The sequence below is a fragment of the Corythoichthys intestinalis genome, chromosome 22, assembly GCF_030265065.1.
Source record: "Corythoichthys intestinalis isolate RoL2023-P3 chromosome 22, ASM3026506v1, whole genome shotgun sequence".
NCBI lineage: Eukaryota > Metazoa > Chordata > Actinopteri > Syngnathiformes > Syngnathidae > Corythoichthys > Corythoichthys intestinalis.
Window position 1 is genome coordinate 2,855,048 of NC_080416.1, and position 24,020 is coordinate 2,879,067.

Genomic DNA, 24,020 nt, shown 5'->3' on the forward strand with positions numbered 1-24,020 from the left:
TTCGAGTGGGGGCCATGGCCCTGGGTTGGCGCCCAGTTGGTGTTTCCGCTCGTCTGCTTGGCTGTCGCGTGTTTGGTTGGGCTCACATGCGCCTGGTTGTGATTGGGCGTGCTCGGGTGTAGAGTCGGTTGCCGACAGGCTTACACTCACAAGGGATTCACACGATTACTGGGTTCTAGATCACAGTGCTGATTTGTGTACACTCTACCCCTCCCAATCACTTAGCTTTTGTCTCCCCCACAACCCCGCCTCTTTTTTCCTTGGTCAACAGGCCCCCCCACATGGTGTCAACCGGAAATACATCTAGCTGACGATAGCACCAACATATTATTAGTTCGTGTAGACGTTCAATGTGTTTCTAGTTGCTTTTCATTCTTTCTTTTCTTGTGTTTCTTTTTTTTCTGTTCCCCCATAACCGCTTCCTGTTCGCTGCTTTGTCATATTAAATGAGGTATGTTGAATGATCACAATGGGAGTATGTCATACTCTCAGTGTGAAACATTAAAACTGTTCGGACCAACCGGTAACTTAGACTTCCATTCTCCATGTCAAACAGCTGAACAGGACAGGTAAAAAAAATAAAAAGCAGGACTAAAAACTAAAGGTCGACCGATATATCGACTGTGTCTGCTCTAGAAACGATTAGCATGAACATTGTGACCACACATCACTAGAACTACCAAGGGTGGATCAGTTGACACAAATCACTTTTGTAACCAGAGGAGGATCATCAGCATATCTTTTGTGAGCACTATGGTCCTCATTAGTCATTCCCATTCACTCGTAAAACCACAGGGTTGGATTGCTCCAGTTAGCATCTTGAGTGTTTGCAGGGCAGGGCTGCCTTGGCTGATGGGGGAAGGGTAGATTGGTGGTATTCTAGCTCGCTTGTTGTCACTTTGAAGCCCAGAAGACAGGTTGGGGTGAAAAAGTCACCATAAAATAGACCAAACTACTGACAGAATGTGACTTTTCTTTTTAAGTGTTTACTTGTCCCTTCAACTCTTTCAGTTTTATCTTCTGCTTAAACCAAATGGAACATAATAGTCAGCTTTTTTTTTAAACTTCATGCATGGAACCATACTGTTGTCAGACTTACAGTACGTCTCACACATACTGTATGTGTGTGTAAACTGTATGGACACAAAGGTGGCATTGGATGGTTGTCTAAGGCAATGAACACCTTTAGAGGTCATTTTATCTCCCCCTTCCGAATGGGCTGGACAAAACAGTTCTTGCTTGTCGGACAGTGGACCGCTCAGTCAGGCAATCGGGCGGACAACCTTTTTACATCTTTCAAAAGCTGCAGTTTTCCTACAGTACAAGGGACGGTGTAATAAAAACAAAACATTTTTTTTGTGGTGACACATGACACTTCGCCCTTTTCCCGGGGTTAGGTGTTGGATGTTGTTGCTGAATCAATTTTTCCTTCTGCGCCTTCTTTGCGCCCACATGAGAGAGGGCCAATTCCTTTGCAAGACCCACCAAGAAGTCCACCCATCTCTCTTATATTCAAGATGCTAATTGCAGCTATCCAGAGTGAAACCCCCCCTTCACACCTATGCAGCGACTCCACAGGAGTGTGTAGGGGGATGGCCTGCTTGATTGCTTCTTTGAGTGGTCTATTGTTTGACAAAGCCCAGCGGTCAGTTTGGTATCAGGGTCATTTGATGCCTTTCTGGTATTTCTTTATAGCCAAAAATAACCCGGGAGTTCCAGCGTGAAATGTGCAGGCACTCATGGTGAGCAAAATCAAATAACAAGAGAAGACCTACCTTTGCACTGGTTGGTGTTCTTATCCAGAATGGCCTTTGTTGACACTATCTTTCCATACCTGTGGAGACAGAGAAGTACTTATGTTGACGGAAAAAGACCAAATTGCAAACATTTATACCAACGACAGAGTTGACTGTATGGTTATGTAGAAGAACGTAGTCGTAGAAGTTGGGTATTGTGCAGAGGTTGCGCTAGACATTTTCGTTGTCTGTCATTTTGACTGACAGGGTCATAAAAATCCGGTCATAATCTATTTTTACCCGTCACTTAAATTTTTAAAATGATAATGATGACATATTCAATAGTATTTAGTTTTCATTCATTTTTAATTAATATTGTAACGCTTGCTTGGCAGCGAAAAATTAGACACGGAAGTCGTGGTATTTTTCTCCCTCTTTTTACTCTGCTTACCGCCAACAACACCAACAAAACAACAACTCCGCCCCCAAAGAAAATGAGGCAACTATATAGACCCCAATCACCAACGTCACACAATGATCTTAATTGTGGTTGTCAGCCCAAAATCTTCCAAATATATATTAAACGCATCTTACCAGATATAAAATGACTACTACATAGTCTGTGGTGATCGTTTGGTGGCCAGATTTCTTGTCGAATTACAGCAGTCCATCTCGCTCTCCTCTTCGGGTCTCTCAGTATACGGTAGAACTTCAAGTCTCTCCGTCTATCTTCTCTGTTACTGCAACCAACCGCCACACACGCCTTCACCATTTTGATTATTAATGTTACCCAGCAGAAAAAAAACATGCCGTAATAGGAGGCATGTACGTAGCGGTAATGTGTAAACACGACGAGCTGACACACAATATGGCGGCTCCAGTCAGGGGGGCGGAGTTGTGACGTCATGTGATTGGGGTTTATACACCATCATACTTATGACATGACACTGCCATGAGCATTCATGAATGCTCATGATAGTGTTATGTCATGATTATGATAGTCTTTTGGCAGTCTTGTGACCCTGCCGTTCAATAAAGTGCTACCCCAACCCAAATAAATCAACAAATAAGCCACATTGGACCATAAACCGATTCAAAACGAAGGAAAAAAGTAGTGGCTTATAGTTTGAAAATTACGGTATATTGCCTCAGGGCAAATGCTATTCATTTAAAAAACGGATACAGTTAGATAACAGAGTGCTCTTGTGGTTAGTCATTTATTTGAGTCAAGGAATTTCAAAAGCAGCCCTACTGTTAAAGGCCACTGAGAAAAGTCACTTGAGGTTAATAGGCTCAAGTATGGATGACTTCAAATGCACACGCTGCTCAATGACATTTCTGAGAGTCACAGAACATTTTGTAATAGGTCTAATACCATACAGACCAAGTGGTTATATTAGTGTATGATGTTCTGATTTAAAAAAAAAAAAAAAAGAAAAAAAAAAGATAAAGTGCCTATGACAGCAAAAAGCATTTTTATTTCATCTTTCACGCAGTATTTTATGCTCCTGAATGAAATGCACCAAATGGATGTGTATGGAAGCGATCGTTTTATTTATCCAATTTTTAAATCCCGCACAGTGAAAATGAGTGACTTCCGGCTCCAGTCTCGGGTTGAGGACGAATACGAATGTGACGTCACCCAGGTCAGCATCTCACAATACAGCATTGCTTTATAGCATGCAGATGGATTGTAGAATCAGCTGATTTTACTTTTACATTTACTTTTCGCACCACACTGGCCAAATGTGTTGCAGGGTTTTGTTAATGCACCAGGGAGAGGCGTGTGAGCCTTTTTGGGTTTCAAAAAGTTCCCCTTCACCCCGAGATTGTCCAAAGAATTCTGACAACTGTGGGACTTATGAGGAAGTGAGTAAACATCGTGATTTGTATTATGTAAAATACTGGGGTCATGGCACACATTTTAATACGGAGGTGGCTTGCATTTTTCTGGATGACAATGCTCCTTGTCCACCAAGAATGCCACTCAGCCGACGACCGGCGGCTTGTCGCACACCCTCCTCGGTCCTCTTCGCATGCCCGCGGGGAGAGCTCTAGGCGCGGCCAATGCTCGTGCAGTTCTCCATATCGTCCAGACATCCAGCCCGCTCTGCCCTCATCGTGTGCCCGGCAATAGACCACTATCCTCGGCTTGGGCTCGGGCAGCTACACGCTCCTCTGACGTAAACCAGTTTGTCCGGCGGTCATTCTCCAGCTGCTTCCCCGGCAAACAAGCTCTCCTGCCCGAAGCAGGGGAACGATGAGCTGTAACTTGCTCGCCGCTGCGGAGGTTGCCGATCGGTGAAGACAATCGACAACCCCGCCGCCGTGTGATATGATCCGGGCTAGTTTTGTGTGATTTTTTTGCTTCGAAAGGCGAGAATAAGACTTTCAAACGCCACTCGATTTGGGTTAGCATGTCGGCTAGCTGTCACGCCTCTTGGTTTGTTGCTCTCTGAACCCGGGGCAGGGAAATGACAAAAGCCGGACTAAGTCCGGTGGCATAAAATATCATTCGGGAGGTGCAAGAAGCGGACAGTTATGACAAGTATACAAGTGACGAGTAATATTGTCATGTTTTGCTGAATAAATGCATTTTAATATTTCATTTTCCATTTAGCACAAGACTTATTTGTCATGACCATACCATTTATTTAGCAATTGGGGTAAAATACTTAGATGAAAATAATATCCTGTAAAAATATTGGAGTAGAGAGATTGAAACAATTACATTTTGCTGCTCTCTTCGTGGCATTTTCCTCATTCTGAATAATTCCCCCTCAATGGGCTGAATTCTAAATCAGATGAAATCATGACCATGCCGACGTTATCCTCCAGCTGGGGACGCTAGAGCGCTATAATGACAGGCAGGGGCTAAACGGCAGATTAGAATAGTTGTATATAGTCGAATCGTCTCAAAATATGAATCTAATTCACTTAATAAGGCTATTTTAGATTTTTTTTTTTTTTTTATGCAGTCACAGGCACTTAAGTTAGTGGACCGAATAGGGGTGAAAAATTCCGTGTTATTCCCTTCCAGGGAGTTGCTATATGACTCCTTAGAGTCCTGCAGCTGCAATGGAAGAACATCAAATGGTCTTTCAAATGTGAAATTTTACTTGCACTCAGGTAATTGTGAAAGCAGAAAGATCATGTTTGCAAAAGATGGGGCGGGGCATTCCCCCTGCCCCAAGTACACTTGCCCACTCATTGTAAGAAAAAAAAAAAAGGCTTTTGGCAGCCAGTGTCATCCATCTTGCAGAAGCAAGGAGCCTAGCGGAGATGACGCGAGTACAAAAGTGAGTCAGAAAAGCAAGATTTCTCCAAAAGAGCAATGTTTGGGATCCTGTGAGGTCATGTTGAAAATTGTCTACAAACAGCGTGGAAGTGAAATGCTTCGAGCCAGAGTTCTTGCCAGTGATTGCTTGGCTATCCCCCATTTGTGGACCTTGTGTGTCAAAGTTCAGTCATTCCAAATTGTTTGTGTAGTCTTAGCTAACAAAAAAAGGTTTATTTCTAAAGAATAGCAAGTTAAAGCCTAGTGAAAAATCAATTTTGGAAGGGCAGTATGTGTTTGTTAGAGCAGAGCCCATACTTAGAGTACCGTATTTTCTGCATTATAAGGCGCATCGGAGTATAAGGCATACCTTCGGGTACATCGAGTAGCAATGGGACCTTGAGATGCATGATTCATGGGCAGGGGTCCCCAACCTTTTTTGCTTTTTGGTGTTGGGTGTTGTTTAGGGTAATTGTCTTTTGCAGATTGGGCGGAGGAATCCGTGTGTCACTGTTGCCATGGCAACCAGAGATGGAGATTTTGTCAGCCTCTGCGCAAAAAGAGCGCTGAGTGTTCAAATTTTCGGCCGTGGCGTCTTCTTGTTATCAGGCGTTCCTTGTGGCAAGATAGGATGTCCCGCCATTGTTTTCGACTGTCCATTGATGGCAGGATTTGTTGGTCCAGGCGTGGGCTTGCAGATGTCTTGGCCATCATTTGCTCCGTCAGTGTCAATATCACCTAGTCAGCTTCATAACGTGCGCGTTGGGCTTCCGTACTCAGCAGGCATCCTGTAGTTATTATGCCCTTATCTGCCCATTGTCTTGGAGCTGCAAATTCCAATACTTCAAATATATTCTACTTGTTTTCTTTAAACTATGATTTAGGGCTGCAGCTATCGATTATTTCAGTAGTCGATTAATCGATGAACTAGTTTGTCGAATAATCGAGTAATCGGATAAGTAACATGAAAAATTAAAATACCTGAGCTGAGCCTCAAACGGTATTAAAAAAAATTAATTAATAAAAAAAAAAATAAGGATCTATGTACAACAAAAGAACAATTGGCTAACTTACATAGCAAAAGTCCGCTAGCTTAAATGCTATAAAACATATTTTTTATTTTTTATTTTTTTTAAACAATGCTCTTAACAAATGGTTCAGACTCATATTCCCACAAAAAACGGCTAAATATACCCATAAACTAAATCACGAATGCATTGAAAAAAACATTAGTGCGAACAAAAACTTTGGTCTTAAAATGGAGCAGCTGGATTTAGCCATGTGAAATGAGGCAGACTAGAGGGCAGTGTAGCCACTCAAACCAATAAAACTGATTGCAAACACTTTCAAAACAAACCATGACAACGCAACAATAATTAAACGAATACTCGAAGCAGCAAAATGTAATTCGAATCCTTTTTTTCTAATCGAATACTCGAGTTAATCGATCAATCGATGCAGCACTACTATGATTTAAATGCTATTTATTTTATATTGGTTATGTTACAGTAATACAAACAGTCAAACAGTAAATACGGGAAGGAATACTATTCCCATCACGCGGAAAATACGGACCAATCCTTGCTATATTAATTCAAAATATCTTCCCATTTTTCGGGTCTCCATACCACAAGAGGTCCCCTTCACCTGACTTTGCAAATAGATCTACAGTATGTCCCCAAAATATGATGAATACACAAACAGTCGCACACACATTGTGTGGGGAAGGAGCAGTGGTGCATCCCGGCCCATATTTCAACAGTGGGGGATAATTGTGCCATTTCTCAACGAGTGGCGGGGACTCTATTTACTGCATGCTGCGGTGGGGTGGGTGGTGTCTCTGAACTGATGAGCTCCGAGAGAGAAAACTACCAGTTTCTACAAATTCAGATACTGCATAAGTACACACAGAGAAAACCCAGACAGAGACAATCAGTGGATTGTCACTCTTCAGTAGATAAACAGGCCATATTGGTAATAGGCAGCTGTATTCTTGACGACAACACAACAGGAAATGCAGAGTACTACATGTTCCTTTGGTCAGACTTTAGTGCTTCATTATAAAGCTAATATTGGATAGCAGTGAATCGAGTTACAGAGCAGTGTATATATTACTTTTTCAAGCAAGAAGCAGATATGGACAAAAATTATTAGGTTATTTACAAGAACTGCACTTTTAGCAAAGCTATCATACAAGGAGGTGGTAAAACAGCTAGGTATTGAGCTAAGGAATATTCAATCAAACTACAAAAAATGATTATCATGTTGTATCGCGAAGTACTTCTGGATAGAAATCATAAATTGGGATCTGTTCAAAAGCATTCGGGAGCCTGGATACCATCCATCCATCTTCAACCGCTTATCTGAAGTCGGGTTGCGGGGGCAGCAGTTTCAGCAGGGATTCCCAGACTTCCCTTTCCCTGGCCACATTAACTAGCTCTGATTAGGGATGAAGAGACGCTCCCAAGCCAGTGTCGAGATGTAGCCCCTCAACCTGGTTCGGGCCTGCCCCGAGGTCTCCTCCAATCTGGTGTTTTGTAAATGTAATCAGTTGATTGCAGTCAGGTGCTGCTTTGTTTAGCACTAACCACATTGGTTAAAAGGTCTGTGCTTGATCGGTATGAACAAAAAACCAGGACCCACAGCGGCCCTCGAGGACCGGTTTGGAGAACCCTGCCCTAGCTGGACGTGTCAGGAACAACTCCCAAGGGAGGCGCCCTGGTGGCATCCGCACCAGATGCCTGCACCACCTCAACTGACTCCTTTCTACGTGAAGGAGTTGCAACTCGACTTTGAGCCTCTCGCAAATAGTAGCGTTTCTCGCCCTGTTTCTAAGTGAGACGCCAGCTATCTGCCTGAGAAAGCCCATTTCAGTCACTTGTACCAACGATCTTTGTCTTTGGGTCATGACCCTGGATACCTGGTTTTGAAGTCAACAGCTATTCAATTTATTTCAAACGGGGAATTGATTGATTCGGTCGCTGTACGACCAGTGCCAGAGTTTGGTCCGCATTGTCGGCAGTAAGTCGGATTCGTTCCCAGTAAGGGTTAAGACTCCACCAAGGTTGCCCTTTGTCACGGATTCTGTTCATAATTTTTATGGACAAAATTTCTAGGTGCAGCCGAAGCGTTGAGGGAGTCCGGTGTTGATAGCATCAGCATTGCATCTCTGCTTTTTGCAGTTGATGTGATTCTGTTTGCCTCATCAAGGCGTGATCTCCATCTCTCACTGGAGCGATTCGCAGCCGAGTGTGAAGCAGCCAAATCCGAGACCATGGTCCTCAGTCGGAAAAGGGTGGCATGCCATCTCTGGGTCGGGGAATAGATCCTGCCACAAGTGGAGGAGTTCAAGTATCTTGGGGTCTTGTTCATAAGTGGTGGTAGGAGGGAGTGGGAGATCAACAGGCTGATCGGTGTCGTGTTTCCAGTGATGCGGACTATATACCGGGCCGTTGTAGTGAAGTAGGAGCTGAGCCAAAAGGCGAAGCTCTCGATTTACCAGTCCATCTACGATCCTACCCTCACCTATGGTCACGAGCTGTCGGTCGTGACCGAAAGAACAAGATCCTGAATACATGCGGCCGAAATGAGTTTCCTCCGCAAAGATAGGTTGAGATCCTCGGTCATTCGGGAGGGACTCAAGGTCAAGTGTTGAGAGGAGCCGGCTGAGATGGCTTGGGCATATGGTTCCGATACCCACTGGACGCCTCCCTGGAGAGGTGTTCCGGGTATGTCCTACCGGCAGGAGGCCCCAGGGACAACCCAGGACACGCTGGAGAGACTATGTGTCAGGCCCCGAGCTTAGCAAGTGTGTGGGTGTGCCTGTCATCCCATTACAGCAGAGGTCCCCATTTGCCGGGCCGCGGACCGGTACCGGTCCGTGGCATATTTGCGACCGGGCCGCAAAGAAAAAAATAATTTAACAACGACCGCATTCTGGCTGAATTGACCCTCTGCCCCTGCTTAACACACCAATATATCTGTCTACTCCAGATATAATACTACGGGATAGATTAAAATGGTGTCATAGAAGTTCATTGATTGGACTGCTAACAGTACATCTTGTTTGTGTATATAATATATCTATGTGCGCTTGTCCTCGATAATAGCGTATTACTAGGCCGCGATGCAGCACATTTGTTCCCGGAAATAATTAGCCCCCACACGAGCGAAGATAACAGGAAAACAGACGATATTTTTACGGCGAAAGGGGCACCTGACGAGCCTACAACCTCGAAGACCCACGAAATGCGAAGGAGTGGACTCGTGACCCGTTTGTGAATAAACAGAGAGATCGCAAATGACGGCGACCTTATTAAACGTACATTTGAGACAACAACTCTACCGAGGTTCTGGATTAAAGTCATTCTGGAATATCCTGACATCGCGACAAGAGCGTTGAAAACCTTGCTACAATTTCCAACATCGTATCTTTGTGAAGCGGGCTTCTTAATTAATGTTTGACGACAACGCGAAGTCCTTAATGGTGAGCGCGGTGTGCAGCTGTTGTGTGACGCTTACATGGCAGGATGAATCTGAGGAGAACTTTTCTACAAGTCCTTCCATGATCAAACGTAAGTTAATATTCCTTTCATTTCAAGAAAGTTTGTAGTGTTTACTTTGGAATCGCTGAATTTGCGCATTTTACGGCTATGTTTAACGTTACGCGCATGCGCAGAACCGCATCGTTGCAATTTTTGATGGGTTGCAAAATTTGTCAGAACACCGGTCCGTGAAAAAAAAAAGACCCAAATAGCACCGGTCCGTGGTGCAAAAAAGATTGGGGACCCCTGCATTACAGGACCAGCACATGACGGGTGGAGCAACGGCAGGTGTCAGCAATCACCATCAACAGCCTACATAAGCCAGCCAGAGATCCACCGCGTCACTGGATCATCTCTTTGACTTCGCTGTTAGTGACATCTCGTGTTACGAATATTTCTGAGAGAACTTACCTAATCATCGACCTTTCTTGCTTTGTCCTGGGATCCCGCCTATGTCTCACGTCTATTGTTACCTTTGCTCAGGCTCTCCACATCAGGAACCCCAAGGCTCTGCATTGAATAAACTTTTTGACTTCTTAACCACGCCATCTCACATGCCTGTTTTAGGGTTCTCTGCTCACGATCATAACACTATGTTTCTCAGCCGGCTTGGGAACACCTTGAGATCCTGCCGGAGGAGCTCGTTGAAGTGGTTGGGGAGGGGGAAGTCTAGGCTTCCCTGCTAAAGCTGCTGCCCCTGCGACCCGACCCCAGATTAAGCGGTGGATGGATGGATTGACGGACGGATGGATGGGGAATATATTGCAATAATTCTTGCATATCTAGTAGTCTAGTCTCTTCATCACTAGTCACCCGGTGTCCCCTTTCACCTCTGGGGAGGGGCTATTTTTCAGCTGCAGCCTCCTGACTGTCCGGACCCCTGGCTGGATGGACGTCCTCGTTGCTACCCCCGTCTCATCTGGCTAGATGGACCTCTTCTTGTTCCTTTAGTCCACTGCATCTGTACGGACTGTAACTTCGCCTGCTAATTGCCATAGCAGTCCTGGGGCTTCCTGTCTATCCGTCCTCGGAGTGGATCTCTCCTGACTGTGGTAGTCCCCAAGGTTTCTCATTTTCTCCCAAAGACTCTGGAGTTTTTGGAGTTTTTCCTTGCCGACATGGAGGGTCTGAGGATGGGGGATACCCAGGACTTGAACTTTATTTATTCATCTTTGTTGCTTCATTTGCTGTTTCTGATTGTGTATCATATTGCCTCTGCAAAGCCCTTTGAGACAACCTTGGTGTGATTCATGGCTATACAAATAAAATTGAATTGAATTGCAACATCTCAACCTATTTAGAAGTGATAACAATTTATCATTTAACATTTTAGAGGGAAATTGATGCATATTCATTGCTTTTGTGGGGCGTACAAAACATGGCGGGCCAGATCTGATCACTGGCCCTTGCGTTACGATTTTTTTCTTGAGTAAAATCATCTAAATTGTGCAAAATTGTCTGAACTTCAAATTCCTGAATGAATAAACAGATCTGGCAGTTCAGGGTGTACTTCACCTCTTGCTCAAAGTCTACTGGGGTAGGCTGCAGCACCCCAGTCATCCTCACGAGGATAAGCGGCACAGATTGCAATTGACTGATAATATACAGAACATTATTCATTATTTATCGGCACAACTTATTGCCAATTCTATGTATCATTTCCACTCTGAATAAATGCATCGAACAAATGTCACTTTAAATCCAAGGTTGGACAGGTTATGAATAATTCCGGACTTTACTACAGTATACGTCTCAGGATAGGGATATGCTTGTCATACATTTGGGGTAAGAATTATACAGCATTTCAAATGCCAACTCCTTCCTACTTGCCTGACTGAATTTTAAGATGTGGGACCATCCATTTGGTCCAAATATGTCCAACAAGAGCACGGCTATGAAATGAAAAGGCAAGTAGGCAGCAGCTTCCTGCTCGTAATGGAGACGCAAAGGTAAAAGCGTGATGTGCCTGGGAGTGGTGGTGTGCAGCTGTAGACAACCCTGCCGGCGACTCCTTGGCCTCAGTGGCGGGCAGGCCTGAGGGAAGCTTTGATGTGACAGAGGCAGTCCCTGTGAAGCCCAGGTTTAACACTGCGATGCTGTGGCCGGGATGCAGGGCCTGTCTCGGCTAATCCTATTTCAATCACTCTTACAGCCTCTTATCTCCGACTCTGCTGGCCCTCAGCCCTCCCTCTCCTCATCCATCTTCTCCTATCTCCTACCTCTACTCCTCTCTGTCTCTTTCTTATTATCTCTGTAACATCGAGCATTGCTTCTTCCTGTTTCATATCCCTCATTTCTCTCCTTTTGTCCCCGGGCAATCCCATGATGATCCTTGTGATGCAACCGTGGATCAACCCCAAGATGGCGCATTTCGGTGGACGTCAAACATGGTGTTCGTTTGAGGACTGTCTCAATGTTTTGGGATAGAAACTGAGTTTAGCGTGCTCAGGTTTTCTGGAAGGCAGCTACAGTATTATGTCCCATTCTCTTACCAAATGGAGAGCAACGATCCAGGGATATTTCATTTCTAGGATGAGGGTGAAAGGAGTGGCTTTTCACTTTGTGTGGGCAGAAGGAGACTTGTGCAGAATCACAACTTGATACCAGGGCGTTATTGCATACAGAGCTAAATTGGGCTGTTGTAAGGACTGAAGTCCAGCAGTCCACAATGAAAGACAAACAAAAGTGTAGAATTTCGAGCTCATATGTCTGTCTATATACATCTTTTAATGCACAGTTTAGTACTTTACAATGAAGGTAGTCCCCAGGTTACTAACGAGTTCCGTTCCTACGCTGACAACGAGGGTTGTTCCGATCATGGTTTTTTGCTCCCGATCGTTTTAGTTTGAGTATCTTCCGATCCCGATATTTCCCGATTGCTTTTTTTTTTTTGCTCCCGATTCAATTCCAATCATTCCCGATAATTTTTCCCGATCATATACATTTTGGCAATGCATTAAGAAAAAAATGGATAAAACTCGGACGAATATATACATTCAACATACAGTACATAAGTACTGTATTCTTTATTATGACAATAAATCCTCAAGATGGCATTTACATTATTAACATAGGATGGCATTTACATTATTAACATTTTTTCTGTGAGAGGGATCCACAGATAGAAAGACTTGTAATTCTTATAGGATAAATGTGACTTTGCATATTGTGACTAAATATTGCCATCTAGTGTATTTGTTGAGCTTTCAGTAAATGATACTGTAGCCATTTAACTGTTCTGCCCAAATGCATGATGGGAAGTGCAACCATGACTGTGCGTAGTGGCACCAATTGATATATCTTCTCTGCGTTGGGAACTAGCATAGGGTGTTAAGGAAAAGATCAACTACTACCTTTCTTCCCCACATTACTTCTCACGATATTTCTAATTGTTGAGGGAGGGATTGTAAGGCTTTAGCAAATTAAAAAAAGACTCCAAACACTGCCAAAATTCACTCTATTCATTTTACGCTGCCTTAAACATCGCCATTATAGATTGAACGCGACAATGCGCGAGTGGGTCGTGCAGCGCATGCGTTAATTGCGTTAAATATTTTAAAGTGATTAATTTTTTAAAAATTAATTACCGCCGTTAACGCGATAAATTTGAGAGCCCTACTTTAAGCCAAAACTAAAGACTCTGGATGTGTGTAAGACATTTTGTCTGTAACATTAAATACAATTAGAAAATGATTTAATTAAAAAATATGTATATTAAAAAAAGGCATGTCCGATATTTTTTTGCCGATTCCGATACTTTGAAAATGACCCGATCGATCGGGACATCTTTACTGACAACGTAAGATGAATTTCCATGTAAATCAGAATTAACCCTTTAAATACCCCTAAACACCCTCTAAATCTCAAAATACCTATCCCAAAACATGTATCATATGTCACTGTACTGTCCTCGCCAAGTCCAAGCTAGACATCAGGCTAAACTCCGAAATGACAATGTCAGACGTCTGTGTGGTTTGCTGACTTCATTCAGCTGCTCATGACCTCTACACTTGCAGAATGAAACTAAAATAAAAATGAAATTAAATCAGTTTCTTCTTCAATAGCAGCAATTCAAATTTGTGTTTATGACTAGCAGCTGATACAACAATAACAATCCACACAAACGATTAGCATGTATCAGTTAGCGTCCGCACATGATCAAATAACAATCACAGAAACTCACCCCGAGTATTCGACAACAATTGAAGATTCACAATAAACAGTACAATAGGTGTTATATGCAGGTGCTGCTTCTGTGGATGCTTCACAGGCAACAAATGATCGCAAAGGCTAGCAGCTGTAATTCTATAAAACTGGCATTACAGATTTTAGGAATGAGGAGGACAAGAGGAATGATCAGAATAAAAGTTTCAGGTACAAAAAGAGGCAGCTGGAAATAATGTCACACAGACAAAAGGAGCTGTGGGACACCTGGCAGGGATTGGAGCAGATGTTCGTTCTACCACTATAGCGCTGACGTCATGAGAACACCACCGAGTACTACGCGTGGCCTTGGAGCTGTGATTCATCCTTTTGCAAAAATAAGCATGATATTTTACTTCTGTATTTTTTTATGTCTCTGAGTAAAAGATGGCACTGCTTTGTCACTGTAAACAGCATGCTACAGCTAAAGAAAACATATAGGCTTTGGTTTTGTAACCTTTTTCACAACTACAAGCAGTCCCTGGCATACGAACAAGTTCCGTTCCTACTCTGGCGACTAAACCCGAATTTCCTCAGAAGTCAGAATTAACCTTTTAAGTAATCCTACTACAAAATAAGCATTAAAAAAGTCCATAAGAATTGTATTTTGTTGATTGATGGAGGATACATTGCCCTCTGGTGGCGGCGTTGGGTCTGGCTGGACTGTCGCCTTGTATGCTGAGAAACAGACTCAGACCTCTATGGATAGCTGTGCTCTGGTTTGGCCCAATTTAAACTGTAAGTTGTTTCTGCTAATATACAGTGTATCACAAAAGTGAGTGCACCCCTCGTATTTCTGCAGATATTTAAGTATATCTTTTCATGGGACAACACTGTCAAAATGACACTTTGACACAATGAAAAGTAGTCTGTGTGCAGCTTATATAATAGAGTTCATTTATTTTCTCCAAAAATAGCCATTAATATCTAAACCAACAAAAGTGAGTACACCACTTAGAAACTACATCCCGAAATGTCCAAATTGAGTACTGCTTGTCATTTTCCCTCCAAAAATGACTCGTTACAGGAGTGCTGTCAGCATTGCTGCACAGATTGAGGAGGTGCGGGGGGGGGGGGGGGGGTCATTCCCACCACCATGCTTGACTGTAGGCATGACACACTTATTTTTGTACTCCTCACCTGGTTGCCGCCACACATACTTGAGACCATCGGAACCAAACAAATTAATTTTCGTCCCATCAGACCATTGGACATATACGTAATCCATGTGCTTGGTTGACATGTCTTCAGCGAACTGTTTGCGGATTTTCTTGTGTACCGTCTTCAGAAGAGGCTTCCTCCTGGGGTGACAGCCATGCACACCAATTTAATGTATGGTCTGAGCACTAACAGGCTGACCCCCCACCTCTTCAATCTCTGCAGCAATGCTGACAGCACTCCTGTAACGAGTCACATGACATTTTGGAGGGAAAATGACAAGCAGTACTCAATTTGGACAGTTAGGGATGTACGTTTTTTCAAAGGGGTGTGGTGTACTCACTTTTGTTGCCAGGGGTTTAGATATTAATGGCTATATTTTGAGGGAAAAATAAATGAACTCCATTATATAAGCTGCACTCAGACTACTTTTCATTGTTTCAAAGTGTCATTTTGTCAGTGTTGTCCCATTAAAAGATATACTTAAATATCTGCAGAAATGTGAGAGGTGTACTCACTTTTGTCATACACTGTATGTTTGTGTATGCATTTGTAATTAAGTTTACAGCTACAGTTTGTGGATTTACGTGTGAGCGATTTGCTATGAGAATTGTAAATACGTTAGCATTCGTAGCAATAGCGGACTTTTGTTCGGCAAATTAGGCTAATTTAATCTACTAAATTTACATACTGATCAGACTAGATCGACGCTTGAACACCATCAAAAGATCCGTGAATATATTCCGAAATCAACCTAAAGCCACGTCAGTTATTTTGCCCACTCAGTCTAATATCAACTATAAGAAAGAGGTCTAAGCATTTGATTTCAGTCTGTACAAAAAATAATAATAATAATGTTGAAGATAAGCGCAAAGATATATATCAAAGTGGGAAAAGATGGAGGAAGGTGGGAAAGAGAGCAAGTGAGGATGCAAGTGACAAAGAAAGAGCGCTACGTGTGCAAGAGTGAAATGAAAAAAATTTGAGGGAAAAAAAGCCACTTTACACATCACGATGGTTCAGGATCCAAGGAGAACAGATGCTTCAGCTCAGCATGACACAACCCGCACATTCCTGGAGCTATCTATTGTATATTTGCACAACAACAAGCTAGTAAAACAAGTTTTATAAACTTAAGTTTATTGCAAAGACAACACAAGCTTCATACTGTGCATTAAAGTCATATGTACATATGAGCTCAAATTTTTTTATATGGTTTCTGTCATAACTTGAGAGCCTTAAAGAAACATGCACTCTTACAGGCACGTGAGAAAACCAGTAATCTTACTTGTGAAACGTATACACTTTTGATTTAAAAGGATGTTTTACACCAAATGTATTGAATATTTTCATGATCATATTAAACTCTAGCCTACATTTCTTTTATTAGTGCTGTGGCAGAGCTTGGGTCAATATTTGATGGATGACTTTAGTCTGATCACTAGCTAATCCAACTCATTGAAAAACAGCCATTCACACCTATTGGCAATTTGAATTAATACATATTATATATATTAGGGCTGTCAAACGATTAAATTTTTTAATCGAGTTAATTACAGCTTAAAAATTAATTAATCCTAATTAATCGCAATTCAAACCATCTATAAAATATGCCATATTTTTCTGGAAATTATTGTTGGAATGGAAAGATAAGACACAAGACGGATATATACATTCAACATATGGTACATAAGTACTGTATTTGTTTATTATAACAATAAATCAACAAGATGGCATTAACATTATTAACATTCTGTTAAAACAATCCATGGATAGAAAGACTTGTAGTTCTTTAAAAGATAAATGTTAGTACAAGTTATAGAAATTTTATATTAAAACCCCTCTTAATGTTTTCGTTTTAATAAAATTTGTAAAATTTTCAATCAAAAAATAAACTAGTAGACCGCAATTGTTGATGTCAATAATTACACAATGCTCATGGCTGCTTAAGCCCATAAAATCAGTCGCACCCAAGCACCAACAGAGGGCGACAAAACTCCAAAAAAAAAACAAGGAACAAGTTGGCATTGCACTGTGCTGTCATTTTAATCTGTTTGAGCGGGGCATGTGCGTTAATTGTGTAAAATATTTTAACGTGATTAATTTAAAAAATTAATTACCGCCTGTTAACGCGATCATTTTGACAGCCCTAATATATATATATATATATATATATATATATATATATATACAGAATATATATCTATATATATATATTATACTGGTATAGAATGGTTAGTGTATAAAAAATAAATACGTTTTGTTATCATTTTTTTCAAATGCCTGTAACTCCTGTCATAGACTTCATAATGATATTGACAGGATACAATCCCCAGACACTGCACCACGCCTTCAAGTAAGCGCCGTCCCACACTTTGCTTCAGTCGGTCGCAGTTATTCTCAAACACATGCAGCGATCCAATGCCGGATTTGGGTTGAAAAAGTACGAAAGCTGTCCCGCATACAAACAGGAATAATATTCTCAAGAGTGATTTGTTCGAGGATTCAAGGTAATTATTATATTTTTCATACCATTTTGAAACGTTGTGGGGAAAAAATCAATGGGAGAAATTAACCGCAACGGCATTGGCGTCATAATTCGCAATATTTACGTAAAATAAATGCTAATTGGCCGTTTTTTTTTTTTTGCTTTTAACCAAGAATCGAGAGTGTTTTACGTCCGTATCTATAAAGAATTCAGGGATTTAACCATTTATTCACAAGACTTTTTAATGTAAAAAGCTCTTTGTGTTGATAAGGCGGCACCGCAGTGGCTTTAAGACTAGCAGCACATTCGATATATTTTCGTAAAATAAATGCAAACTGCCTTTTTTTTTTTGCTTCTAACCAAGAATCGAGAGTCTTTTACGTCCATATCTATAATGAATTCAGGGATTTAAGCATTTATTCACAAGAATTTCCACCGGAAAAGCTCTGTTTACATTTGGCGGCCGCCATATTGACTGACAGACTAGCATTGCACTTCAACATGTTTACGTGAAATAAATGCTAACGTCATGTTTTTTTTAACCGCCAGACCCGTGCTAGCGCAGCTCCAACGACCCGGGCTGGCGGTACCCCAACATCCCGTCCAAAAGGCCAAACTCCGTGCTTTCACCTTAGTCTTAACCCTTTGTACTGACGGGGATTTAAGTATTTATTCACAATAATTTTCACCGGAAAAGCTCTGTTTACATCAGGCGGTCGCTAGCTACATTTACTAACAGACTAGCATTGTACTTCAACATATTTACGCAAAATAAAAGCTAAAAGCACGTTTTTTTGTTGTTGTTGTTTTTTTTTGCTTTTAACCAAGAATCGAGACTGTTTTACATCCATATCTATAAAGAATTCAGGGACTTAAGCATTTATTCACAAGAATTTTCAACGAAAATGCTCTTTGTGATTCCACCCGGTCAACTTTGAAGGCCACCCCAACAATACAGGCCCCCTATTAATTGGCCCTGCGCCCCGTCAATATCATTATGAAGTCTATGGTAAAAAATATAAGATACTCATTGTGAACATTTTTTTCTTGAAAATATGAAGGCAAAATCAGGCAAAATAGGCCCGGGACCTCAAAGGGTTAAAGTCAGCGATGTGGCTTGTTGCAATTTTGGTGTTAAAGAGTTAACCTCACACGACCAAAATTGAAATATAGTTAGAAGAAAACACATGCAAGCTTAAGGGGGAACATGACAAACGAGCGCCAAGATTCCTCAGACCTGAGAAGCAGATGTGCGCGTGTGTACGTATGTGTAAAATAAATGTGTGTGGTCCCGTCGTAGTCTTTAAATCTGGTCCGCGACCATTTTGCACACGCATCTTGCCTCTGTCAATTTGTTTTTAAACAGAACCCACACGGGGCATCTCTGATTACCGGGCAGGAAGTGTCAACAGTGGACCTTGGAGAGTCATTAGGAATAATCTCAAGCTGTTGAGTATGCAGGCCTCAGCTCCCAAAAACAGGTGGTCCCAGGGTCACCCCTTACTTTTCTACTTAGCATACCACATAAATTTGCTGTCCAAGTATCACTCCGCCAACAAACTCTGGGCAATTGGTAATGATTAGACCTTGATTTGGCTCGCCTGGTCTTTGTGATCAAGTAATGCCAGGGTGTGTGCCATTGTGATTGTACATAGACTTCATATTCTATTGACATGACACGGGAAAAGGGGCTGATTCGTAGGAGGCCTATTTTCAAAAACTTCAAATATTTACAAAACCAAAGCTGCTACCGACCTAAAACCAAAACAGGGACCTACCTTAGCCATATATGAGTTTCCATGAGCAGCGGCATGAAAAAATTCAAAGTCGTTTCCTTATAAAATCCCGATTCATTATTTTTATATCAGTATAACACAACTTAAAATGGCTATAAAAGTCTCAGATTTTACACTACATGCACAAAAATCACCAAATGCAGAGATAAATCACCTATATTTTCAAGATCAATAGCAATATTTAACATATATAAGTTTTTGACCAAAATAGCAACTTATACTAGTATATTTTTTTATTTACTGCAAGTTTTCAACAGCTAATAAATTAATCAATTTAACATCAGAAAGTTAATACTTGAGGAAAACATGCAGAATCAATCATAAATAATATGTAAACAGATTATTAATAAATTCTATATACAATCACCACTTATTATAGAATTGAATAGCCATTTATTATCATTATACCACTATGTACTGTTAGCGAATTAGGCAAGCGGCCGCCATATGTAAACCGAGCTTTTCTGGCAAAAATTCATGTGAATAAATGCTTAAATCCCCGAATTCTTAATAGATATGGACGTAAAACAGTCTCGATTCTTGGTTAAAAGCAAAGAAACCGTGCAGTTAGCATTTATTTTACGTGTATTGATGAAGTACCATGCTACTATGTTAGCGGACGAGGCTAGCGGGCGCCTGGCGTGAAAAGAGCTTTTCTGGCGAAAATTCATGGATATAAATGCTTAAATCCCCCGAATTCTTCATATTCGTCCAGATTTGTACGTTAAACAGTCTCGATTCTTGGTTAAAAGCAAAGAAACTGTGAAGTTAGCGTTTATTTTATGTATATTGACGAAGTACCATGCTACTATGTTAGCAAATGAGGCTCGCGGCCGCCATATGTAAATAGAGCTTTTATGGCGAAAATTCTTGTGAATAAATGCTTAAATACCTGAATTCTTCATAGACATGGACGTAAAACACTCTCGATTCTTGGTTAAAAGCAAAGAAACCGTGAAGTGACCGTTTATTTTATGTACATTAAGGAAGTACCATGCTACTATGTTAGCGAATGAGGCTAGCGGACGATATATGTTCAAGGAGGTTTTCTGGCAAAAAGTCTTGTGAATAAATGCTTAAATAACTGAATTCTTTGTAGATATGGACGTAAAACAGTCTCGATTCTTGGTAAAAAGCGAAGAAACCGTGAAGTTAGCGTATATTTTACGTATATTGACGAAGTACCATCTTATTATGTTAGCGAATGAGGCTAGCAGGCGCCATATGTAAAAGGAGCATTCCTGGCGAAAATTCTTGTGAATAAATGCTTAGATCCCCGAATTATTCATAGATATGGACGTAAAACAATCTCGATTCTTGGTTAAAAGCAACGAAACCGTGAAGTTAGCGTCTATTTTACGTATATTGACCAAGTACCATGCTACTATGTTAGCGAATGCAGCTAGCGGCCGCCATATGTAAATAGAGCTTTTCTGGTGAAAATTCTAGTGAATAGATGCTTAAATCCTAAATTCTTCATATATATGGACGTAAAACAGTCGCCATTCTTGGTTAAAAGCAAAGAAACCGTGAAGTTACCGTTTACTTTACGTACATTAAGGAAGTACCATGCTACTATGTTAGCGAATGAGGCTAGCGGACGCCATATGTTCAAGGAGGTTTTCTGGCAAAAATTCTTGTGAATAAATGCTTAAATACCTGAATTCTTTGTAGATATGGACGTAAAACAGTCTCGATTCTTGGTAAAAAGCAAAGAAACCGTGAAGTTAGCGTTTATTTTACGTATATTGACGAAGTACCATCTTATTATGTTAGCGAATGAGGCTAGCAGCCACCATATGTAAACAGATCATTCCTGGCGAAAATTCTTGTGAATAAATGCTTAAATCCCCGAATTATTCATAGATATGGACGTAAAACAGTCTCGATTCTTGGTTAAAAGCAACGAAACTGTGACGTTAGCGTCTATTTTACGTATATTGACCAAACACCATGCTACTATGTTAGCGAATGAGGCTAGCGGCCGCCATATGTAAATAGAGCTTTTCTGGTGAAAATTCTAGTGAATAGATGCTTAAATCCTAAATTCTTCATATATATGGACGTAAAACAGTCTCAATTCTTGGTTACAAGCAAAGAAACCATGAAGTTAGCGTTTATTTTACGTACACTAAGGAAGTACCATGCCAATACAGTATGTTAGCGAATGAGGCTAGCGGGCGTCATATGTAAAAGGAGCTTTTCTGGCAAAAATTCTTGTGAATAAATCCCTGAATTCTTCATAGATATGGACGTAAAACAGTCTCGATTCTTGGTCAAACGCAAAGAAGCCTCGCAGGTAGCATTCATTTCGCGTAAATATTGCCAACTATGAGGCAGTTCCATGTGTAAACACAGAAGAAAATTCCTGCGAATAAATACTTCAATCATGCATGCATGGTACGAAAAATATCATATTTACCTTGAATCCTCAGACAAATCACTCCTGAGACAATCCTTCCTGTTTGTATACGTACTTAAATCCAACCGTAAGTAAATCCAAGCTTAAATCCGATAGCTTAAATACTAAATGAAGCTCGGCCCCCTCTGATAAGGCATCGCGCAAAGAATGACGAAGTGTCAGATCGATAGATTTTTGAAGTCTATGACCTTGATTTGGCTCGCCTAGTCTTTGTCTTGAAGCGCTGCCAGGGTGTGGAAAGCCATTGTGATTGAGGGAAAAGCTCTGGATTGAAAATTGGGTGACGAAAAGCGAGAAAGCTAAACGAGAAGTCATAAGACTGCTTTGAACAAAGTATACTGTATATCAATTTAGCAATCTGCGTTAAATGAAAGCTAGAGGCATCAAAACCCCTCGCTAACATTCGACCTTTAGTCCAGCGATCTGATTCAAACCATGTTTAGATTCCTTACCCAGGACTGCAAACAAGAAAAAAATGAGTCTCTTTAATCACCGGAGGGTTTAATGGCTTGTAAAGTCTACTTTACCCCGCAGAGTTTTAGGTTTTGCAGGCCGAGTTGTACATTTTGGCACGAAACCTCATTGGTTTGGACGAGGCGAGTGTTGAGCTTTGGTTTGGCCTAGTGCCTCAACCTGGCCCGTTCAGGCCAAGGAATTTTTCTCACAGAAGCGATTGTTCTGTACCTCCTTGTTCAATCATAGCCAGGCAACTAAGAGGGCCTCTCGCTATTTGGCTGTACACCCAACAAATCCGCTTTCCATTCCTTTGGCTTGTCTCGGTACCAATATATCAGCCTCATGGCTGCGAAGAATCTAAAACCCATCCAGTTGAATAAAACAAAGTTTAAGCACACGCCCAATCCATTTAATTAGCCAGTCAACCACTATTGGCGAGTAACTCCAAAGATTGGGAAAAAGCTTTAGTTGTAGTTGACGCCAATCCAACAGTCAAGAAACTTAGCTGAAGACTTTCTGAACTGAGATATTTTAACAGAAATGGGTAGAGTAGCCAAAAGATTTGGTCAATGAAAAAACACAAAAGAGAATGGGGAAAAATGAAATCATTATAATTCTACACAAAACTCCAAAAATTATACAGACAAAAGTACTGGCACCCTTTGAAAAATCATGTGATGCTTCTCTAATTTGTGTAGTTAACAGCACCTGTTACTTACCTGCGGCACATAACAGGTGGTGGCAATAACTAAATCAAACTTGCAGCCAGTTAAAATGGATTAAAGTTGACTCAACCTCTGCCCCGTGTCGTTGTGTGTACCACATTGAGTATTAGGAAAAGAAAGAAGACCAAAGAACTGTCTGAGGACTAGAGAGGCAAAATTGTGAGGAAGCATGGGCAATCTCAAGGCTACACGTCCATCTCCAAAGACCTGAATGTTCCTGTGTCTATCGTGCGCAGTGTCACCAATAAGTGTAAAGCCCATGGCACTGTGGCTAACCTCCCTAGATGTGGACGCAAAAATTGACTTGAGATTTCAACGAACGATTCTGCGGATGGTGGATAAAGAACCTCGACTAACATCCAAACAAGTTCAAGCTGTCCTGCAGTCCGAGGGTACAACAGTGTCAACCGTCACTATTCGTTGGTATCTGAATGAAAAGGGACTGGGTGGTAAGATACCCAGGAAGACCCCAATTCTGAACCGGAGACATAAAAAAGCCAGGCTGGAGTTTGCCAAAATTTACCTGAGAAAGCCAAAAACGTTTTGGAAGAATTTTCTCTGGTCAGATGAGACAAAAGTAGAGCTTTATGGGGAAAAGGCATCAACATGGCGTTTACAGGAAAAAAACAAACAAAAACAAGGCCTTCAAAGAAAAGAACACGGTCCCCACAGTCATACATGGCGGAGGTTCCCTGATATTTTGGAGTTGCTTTGCTCCCTCTGCACCGGACTGCTTGACCATGTGCATGGCATTATGAAGTCTGAAGACTACCAGCAAATTTTGCAGCATAAAGTTAGGGCCCAGTGTGAGACAGCTGGGTCTCCCTCATAGGTCATGGGTCGGAGTCCAGACCTGAATCCCATAAAACACCTGTGGAGAGATCTGAAAATGGCACCCTTCAAATCTCAGAGACCTGAAGCAGTTGGCCAAAGAAGAATGGTCTAAAATTCCAGCAGAGCATTGTAAGAAACTCATTGATGGATACCGGAAGGGTTTTTTTGCAGTTATTTTGTCTAAAGGTTGGGCTACCAAGTATTAGGCTGAGGGTTTTTGGAGTTTTGTGTAAAATGATAATGATTTATTTTTTTCCCCATTCTCTTTTGTGTTTTTTCATTACAAGCAAAATAAATGAAGATATTACTGCCAAAGCATTTGTAATTGCAATCATTTTCTGGGAGAAATTATGCATTACCTGACAGAATTGCAGGGGTGCC

At 41.4% G+C, this 24,020-nt stretch overlaps 1 protein-coding gene across 5 annotated transcripts in view; it reads right to left on the minus strand.

Moving 5' to 3' along the window:
• Window positions 1-24,020, minus strand: part of rbms3 (RNA binding motif, single stranded interacting protein) — a 629,442-nt gene that overhangs the window by 355,151 nt on the left and 250,271 nt on the right. For all 5 annotated transcript variants that reach the window (XM_057827865.1, XM_057827863.1, XM_057827866.1 and 2 more), the window contains exon 3: window positions 1,776-1,834. In XM_057827865.1, coding sequence (XP_057683848.1) covers window positions 1,776-1,834 — 59 coding nt within the window. The remainder of the gene's footprint in view (window positions 1-1,775; window positions 1,835-24,020) is intronic.